Here is an 8,490-nt window from a genome sequence, read left to right as displayed (position 1 = left end):
TTCCCCTGGCCAAGCTGCCACCACTGAAAGCAGACCACAGGCAGCAGCTCCAGAGGAAGGAACCAGCCTCCTTTCAGGCAGATAAAGCTTGTCTTGAAACAGAAGCCAACAATATTACTGTGCCTAATCAAAGACTTTTTTCACTACTCTTAACAGTCATTTTCTTTGTACTTCTGGCACCATCTTTGTTAAGAAGATTTATTGTCTGCTTTTTCAAATTTATCAGTTTGCAATGGCCACCAGATGAAGGGATCTCTTTAAATCGCTCTGTGTTGGGACAGTGAGAACATGTGCCCTACAGTCAGAGTTTTAAAGTCTCCCAGGCTGGAAAACCACTTACAAAAGTCAACAATGACAGGAAAGCTTTTGAGACAGTTATATTCAAGACATGCTGTTTATGAGGTGCTCTGCATTTTGAAGTTATTGACTTACAATTATTCAAATTAACTGTACTGCTTAAAAAGCAAAAATGAGATATTTTTTTTAGTATCTGACAAATTAAAAGAGTAACAGATTTACTTGTTGATTGATAGTAGATCATAAAATAAAGGTTTCCGACAAGAATCATTTGAATGTTAAACATTGCTATGATAGTTACCACTATAGTTTCTTTCGAGAAATGTCTATTTACTTAACTATTTCAGTTACAAGTACAAGCAACTGTTGCATCATCTTGCAGGACTGGGATGGCTGTTGAATATCAGGGAAGGATAATAGGATAGATAAAAGTTCTCTAAAAGAGAAAGCACCAGAACCAGCAGAAAGGTGGGGTCGGGCAGCCCTTCATTTGAATGTAAATGTAATTATGAGGCAGCAGTTGAGCTGACGTCAGGCAAGGTCTTGGTAAACCATTACCACCAGCACCTGGTAACACAGTGGATAATAAAAGAGGATGAAGTAGAAGATTCCAAGAAGAGTGGCATTATTAGAGAAACCCAAACACAAATATTTTGAAGCAGCAGAAGACAACACAGCAGAGCAGGATGTTGTGACCAGGTGTGTGTCAGCCATGTACGTGAGCCCGCTCCTGGACAAGGACGGCAGCATGTACCCAGGCTCTGCCCGGGCTGCCAACACCCTGCCAGGGCAGGGCTTCGTGTCCGCGCCCCCCTACCCCGAGTACATGGGATACCACCCCGTGCCAGCCCTGGACACCCACGGGCAGCCGCCGGGGCCCTGGGGCTCCCACTATGGCCCGCAGAGGGAGGACTGGAACGCGTACGGGCCGGGCCCCTCCGGCGCGGGCACTGCCCAGCTCAGCGCCTCGTCCCCCGGCCCGGGCTCCTACAGCCCCGCCGAGTACAGCTCCCTGCAGCCCGGGGCCGGGGGGGCTCCTCCCGCAGAGCCCGGCAGCGCCCAGCACTGCTCCCCCAGCAGCCACAGGCACAGCTCCTACGAGTGGATGAGGAAAACCGTGCAAGCCAACACCACTGGTAAGTGCGGATCCAAGCTCAACCTCAGCTCTCGCTGCTCTTACAAATAATTAACTTTACTTGAAGCACAGGGCTTGGTGGGTCATGTACGGCATTTATTTCACCTACTGCTGTTTAAGGCAGTTTTGACTAAATTTGTGCTAGTTTCACATTCTCCCCATGAAGGCTTTCTGTGGTTACTGTAGTTGAATGGCTGGTGTGGTCAGACATGGATGCGTCAGACATGGATGCGGTTCCACAGCTCCTGTTGGAACATTCTGTAAAACACTCGGTGTGAAAAACATGATAATCTTGAAAGTGTTATGGAGCAATGAAAGCAGCAACATTTAACAGCTACAGACAAAAAATACTACCGGATTACTTTGTGCTGCAAGGTAAATATCAATATAAAATCAGGTTGACCTTTTTAAATAATTTCAATAATTTGAAAGAAAATTATGTGCTCTGATCCAACCGTGGCAATTACACAACTTTCTACTGGTTGTCTTGTGCCTTTTCTTTTTCTACCCAGAATTATTAGTGAAAAGAAATATTCCTAGAGAGGCAATCTGACTCAAATGATCAGCATAGACTATTTTGTTTGCAGATCACATCACTTAAGCTTCCTCTTCATTTAGTTTCACATCAGTTTTACATATTTTTCTTACATACCAGAACTTTGCAGCTTGCCACAATTACACAATTAAAACTCATTTTCCTGCAAGTGCCACTCATTGATGTGCCTGTTCTTGTCACAAGCTACCTCCAGATGAACCCTTCCATGTATATTCCCAAGGTGTAAACTGGGTGTAGCACGGCTTGCTAAATCTACTGTTAAGGTTAAAAGTAGTAAGTGCGTGTTAGGGAGCATCAAAGAAAATGACCCAAAGAAAGCAGAGCAATTACAATTGGAGCAATCTTAGAAGACACAGAAAATCGGTGCTGCTGCTTCAGACAGAAACCTCCTTCAAATGGTTATTGCTCAGGAGCAAAATTAGTCTTGGTAATTGTTTCTTAATTATAAAGCAGACTGGCACTGTTTTGCCACTGTTACTAAATATCAAATACCCAGTGAACATTGGGATATCACAAGGCCATCCTTCCACTTGGAGCCTCTACCAAGGCCCTCAAAGCGAGGGAGGTTTATAGTCCCTTTTCCCCCCTCATGTAAATCACAGCAGCTTCATTAACATCACTGGAGATTTCCAGGTGTAGAAGTGATGCAAGACTTGAGTGGAGACCAAATTCAACTGAATGTCAATGAGGGAGCCCTGTTTGTGTCATGCTGCCACTGACTTTTAAATGTGCTGTCATTCTTAAACGGTAACGCAGACTTCAAAATCTAAATCTTTGCTTTACACTTATTGCACAGACTTGGAAGACCCTGAAAGGTTTCTCGCATGCTTGTTCAACTTTATAAAATACATTTGTGATTCAGAGACACAGTTTTGGGCCTAAATTCATCTCTAGTCTGCAAAGCACTTACACAGAATTCACACACAGGCTGCAATACTTTATGAACCGTTGGGGACAGGTGAAACAGGGCCCATCAATAGATGCATGTCCCGAGGCTGTGCATTCCCTGCCTTTGAAGTGTTAAAAACAGCTCAGGACTTCACGGAAGTGAGCTTCAGGCAACAGCCCCCGGACTGTCAGAGTAAAGCACAAATGTGGTAACTGTACAAAACAAGAAAAGTACCAAACAGATTTGACTTTCCATTGGTGATTAAAAAAAAAAAAAAAAGGGGGGGGGGGAAATTTTAATATTGACACAGAAAAAATGGTGATAAATGGAAGGAAATTCAAACAAACCACAAGGCTAAAATTACATATGTCTGACTGCCATTATAACCCCTCTTTGAAACACCCTTGCTCTCTGGTTTTCCTTATTGCCATAATATCAGTCACGTTATAAAGTAGCTACTGGCTCCTCTCTTTCAGTGTTATCGCTGCTTGATACAGTTCATTGCTCTCAAATTCCAGAATTACAGCCCTGAACCCTACAAATGTATTTATATGTATAAATATGTTTCTGCTCTTCAGTTCACCAGTGGTGTGTACTCACATGGATGTGTGTGAGCAGCAAGGAATAACAGAGATCAAAACACATCTGATTAGAGCAGGGAGCCTCCTGAAATTCTGCCCTAAAGACAAGAGGAATTATCTGGGGGGAGTGGATGTTAATGGGAATTTTTTTCCTCTCTATTTGGGCTCTAGTAAATACACTACATTCTGATTCAATATTCATATTCAGCTCTTTATACAAAAAAAATTCAACTGCAGGAAAAGTGAAATGAAAATTTATCTGATCGTGTCAATCTTCAGGATGAAACAACAAAGGCAGAAGTACTATATCCTTTCAACAGATAAAATGGTATTTGAAATCCTCTGTCTTAAAGACCATAACTGTATATTCAGAACCAATCCCTTTCTTATTTCAAGCACACAGACACTCCAAATATATGAGGCAGTAAGAAATTAAAAAAAAACCCAAACATCAGAAGTGGGCTTGGTAAAGGTATCCTCCCAGTCAGGCTATCAAAGTGAGGAAAAGAACATCTTAAGAATTCCTGACAGTCTGAGCCTGTTTTCACTAAAAATTTATGATAAAATGCCTCATCAACTTCAGCTGTGCAAGAGCAGAGCTTCAAATTAGTTTCTAGATCCTATGTGATCAATAATATAAAATATGTATTTCTGAGAGCTAGTGAGCCTTTAAAGCATGAGACCTACTGAGAAGGTGTTGAAAGGGCCTAGAAAACAGGTTCCAAAGCTCGGTATGAAACTTCACCTGGGAGTGGCCGTTCTCAGAAAGAAAAGGGACTTTAAGGGGACTAAACAAAAGGACATTATTTTCATATGTTGTGTGCTCGGCCTTAGATTTTTTTTTACTATATCCAACACATTTGATGTCTTTATTTAAACAAGCAGTGATGTCTAAGTAATTCAGATTACATCACAGCAGAAACACAGACAGAAAGCAAAATAGAAAAGCAGGAAAAAAGCCAGGCCCCTGCTCTAATGCTAATTTATGTTGCTTTGTAAACTGGTTGTGGCATCTATTTTGCAGTGGCCTACATTGTCTGAGGTTTTGAGGCCGATCTGTCATATTGAGGCAGCAGACCCTTTTAACACTTCACTTTGCTTTGCTTTGATATGCAGCCTTGTCTCTTCCTTCTCCCTCCTTTCTTCAGGAGTTATATTGCCGGAAAGGGTGATGATTTTCACAGCAAATAAAGAGGCCTTCTCCCAGCTTTATTGTCTTCAGAAGAAATGCTCTGTGAATTTTATGACCAAGGGCAATGGGGAAAACTACTCCTTTCCTCCACCCCCTCAGATCATGGTTATATTTGCTGATTATAGTGAAGCCGGAATAACCTTGTTGAATTTTAACCCGTTTTCAAAGATTCCCTCTAAGCCTTCGGTTTACAAGAAACCCGAATATCTGTCCTACTGTCAGCATTAGAACTATCACTTAGGGCAAAGATTTCAAAACCAACAATTTGTACCTTGAAAAAAAGTAAACTTGGTTTGATGATTGTTTTAGTCTTGCAAATTTAGGCAGGAAAATCTTGTATGTTGGAAGTCAAATTGGCCTAGGATTTGGGAACATATCCTTAATTCTGCGTATTTCAGCTATGCCTACCTCTAGCTTTCAGACAAAAATAAACACAGGCTGACCTAAGTCAGTCCAAATTTAAAGAGAACTGAGGAAAAAAAATATTCCTTCATCTATTTCTGTGCCTTTTTCCTCTGCTAAGATGAAAGAGTCTGACATTTGTTTAGGGCTTGTAAATTCCAAACCAATTGGCTTGTGGTTCTGAATGTGAAAGGGGGGCTTGATAAGATCTCCTTGTCGCTCCTTTGTGTGGCGTGTGCTTCATCTTAACACCTCAATGGATTTTAGGGAATCACTTTAAAGGAGTCTTTGTCCTACAGTTTGTCCCAGAAAACTCACATCAAAAAAAAATGAGAAGATCAGAAGAAAAAAGGAAAACTATCTATTTGGCTGTTGAAAGTGCAAAGGAGAACAAATAAGTTGAAAACTGATCTCTCTGTATTATTATTGCATGAAGAATTGTTTAAAAATTATATGAAATGAGAGATATCTTCTAAACATTCAGTAATGCTTCTCTCAATGGTATTTATCTAATGTACCTAAGAATAGTTCTTTTATACATTAGAGAGAGGATGATCCTGAAATCCTTTTACAAGTATTTTATTGCCTCACCTTACAAATTGCCTCCAACTCCAAAGGGAAGCCCAGCCCAGAGTACCCCCAGGAATACCTCTGCAGGCACTCAGCACCTTACAAGGCTGGGCATTGTTGGAAAAAGTAAATTCAAATTATTATTGAGCTTATAAGCACGTCCTGTGGCCACTCAAGAAAGCAAAAGCACTTCCAGCAGGACATTTCTTTGTATTGGAGAAGTGATCTTTAACAACTCAGGTAAAGTATTAGGCCACAGTACAACTAAAATTGTGACTGAATTTCAGTCTGGAAATCCTGGGTATTTCTGCTCTCAAATACACACAAGTCCCTTTAGTGAGCACTGTAATGAAACCCCTTTGAGATTAATATAGCCAGCACCAGTGATGTACTGCTATGAATTATTGAAGATGCTTCAGGGTGTTTATCACTAAAGAGCTTCACATTTAAATGTATGTTTACAGAGAGAGGGAGCTAAAGAGGGAAAGACAGTTATGGTAACCAGTACTCTCTCATTTTACCCTGTACCTCATATTCCTTCTCTGTGCCACAGAAAACAATCCCACGTGAGTAGTTTAATGTCTGTAAAATGCTGGAGATGTCTGAAAGTTGTTATGGAAAATCAAATTAATATTTCTTAATATTAATAACATTTCTTTCCTAAACAGGTAAAACAAGAACAAAAGAAAAGTACCGAGTTGTTTACACAGACCATCAGAGACTGGAATTAGAAAAGGAATTTCACTGCAACAGATACATCACAATCAGGAGAAAGTCAGAACTGGCAGCAAACCTGGGACTATCCGAAAGACAGGTACCCAGAGCCCTTCATCCCAGGGAACACACCACACCCCCACACTCATTAACTGTTCATTTGGCAGAAACCTCCAGTTAGAGGTAATGAAGCATTAGGAATTCATCTATACTACACAAAGGACTTAGAATTACCTTCTACCTTCCTCCACAGATAGAATTTGAACAGTTCAGCTTCATGTTACCTTAGCTATGTTCCCAATAGTCCTGACATTCACAACTTTATTTCTTCTTGAAACCACACAAAGTAATGGCCAGGAAAAAAATCCAAAGCATTCGATGTATTTGAGCGGTAAGCCAGGAAAATCAAAACTGAGCATTCAAAGAGCAACCCAATGAGATATTTATTGCCTTTTTTTGGTCATAAATGTATTGGCACAGCTCCCACAGGCCACATTCTTCCACAGATTTCAGCATATTGAAGGGGTTCTTCCAGCCCTGGACTTTCAAGTCAGGATCTCTTTTTGCTATCATTTTCACAGGTCCTTCACCTACTGCAGTAGTTTAAACTTCCTACATACAGGCTGCTTTAGGCTGCAAAGTTTGGTGCCACATTTGATACTACTATACAAATACATGTAGCCAAGACTATCCAGGCAGGGAATGTTCAAGGGCATACTTAGATCCATTACTTCCTTGGAAAGCAGCTCTGCATTTGTTCACATAGAGTACATATTTAATCTGTGTCCTGAACAGAGACACTCCCCTGAGCAGGGCCCAGATCTGTCAGCTGTGCTCACACAAAGACTAGAGGAATTCAGGATAAGAATTCCCTAAAATCCCTGTGTTGGAAAGCACAGCTCTGCAGTAACTGTTGGATCCAACCCTTCAGAACTACAGCTGGAGGATAAGGTGATATTGAATAGGGCATCTCATTTAGCAACCAGATTATTGCCCTCAGCTAATTCCAAACTAGAGATCTTTCTTTTTAGTATTTTACAAGCATTTGTTCTTTCTGAATATACACATCCAGTTGTCTAAAATATTCTCTTTCAGTGGCCTCCTCTGCCTTTGCATTCAGTCTGTGCAGGAGCATGGGATAGAGAGGGACCAGTGGAGGAAGTGTGGGGATGCACAGATAACCAAGGGTATTTTAGGATCAAGCCCTGGATTTTCATGAACACATTTTAGTGCAGTGACATTCAATCCCAGACCCAAGGAGTGCATAGATTGCAGACTCCAGGCGGCCCCAGACAGTGACAATGGAAACCATGGATGGACTAAAGTTTGTCACACAGTAGGACAGAGCTGCATTGGAAATTTTTCAGAGCACTGCAGTTATGAAAGATTCAAAATCTGCACCTTAATATTATGCAAGCTGGCTGACTTAGAACACAGACATGCCTGGAATCACCAGAGATACTGCACAAAATCAGCAGTTCCTTTTTACTCTGCTGCTCCTAATGCCACCCAACCTTTGGCAAGTTTCCTTCAAGTATAATGGAGACAAAATACTTAATTTATCTGTATTTCTACAGGACTCACGACAGACAAAGCTAAATGCTACTGAATGCCATTACCAGTAAGGTAATAAAAATAAATAGAAAATAATAATTAGATTTTGAATACAAAGCAATAGCACAACTTTATCATATTGTATTCAACACACCTTCTACGCTATAATAAAAACTGTTAAGTATGAACACAAACTTTCTGTTCATTCACACTTTCACATAAGGAAACAAAATATAAATACTTAAACTAAAAGCAGGTTTTAAATAGACAGGAGTCTTGACACCTGCACAATTAGTCTGGGAAATTGAATGTCAATAGGTAATGCTGATATCTAGTTATACACATGGCTGTATGTATGTATCTGAAAAATACAGGTATAAAAATAGAGATATAAATATATAATACATAATAAAAGCAATCAAAGCTTTAAAAACACATAAGAATATATGCACACACAGAAATCATTCACAACATAAGTGAAGAAAAAGAACCCTCAGTACTTGGCTTTGAATTAATCTGTAACACAGATAATAAAGAAATCTTCAAAATTATTCCCTAATTGCATCTTCCCAGCCACTGGCAAAGCTGGGATGATGAACT

General features: G+C 40.4%; 1 protein-coding gene across 1 annotated transcript in view; it reads left to right on the top strand.

The window, feature by feature from the left end:
• The first annotated feature begins 856 nt into the window (after window positions 1–856).
• The window catches only part of CDX4 (caudal type homeobox 4), an 8,242-nt gene continuing 608 nt past the window's right edge, over window positions 857–8,490 (top strand). Inside the window, exons 1-2 of the mRNA XM_051791753.1 lie at window positions 857–1,433; window positions 6,291–6,436. Of these exons, the coding sequence (XP_051647713.1) occupies window positions 1,010–1,433; window positions 6,291–6,436 (570 nt within the window). The 5' untranslated portion in view covers window positions 857–1,009. The remainder of the gene's footprint in view (window positions 1,434–6,290; window positions 6,437–8,490) is intronic.

The sequence above is a fragment of the Manacus candei genome, unplaced genomic scaffold (assembly GCF_025592945.1).
Source record: "Manacus candei isolate 608988 ecotype Guabito, Panama unplaced genomic scaffold, ASM2559294v1 h1tg000003l, whole genome shotgun sequence".
Taxonomy (NCBI): Eukaryota; Metazoa; Chordata; class Aves; order Passeriformes; family Pipridae; genus Manacus; species Manacus candei.
The sequence above is the reverse complement of the archived record's forward strand: the minus strand, read 5'-3'. Positions and strand labels throughout refer to the sequence as shown.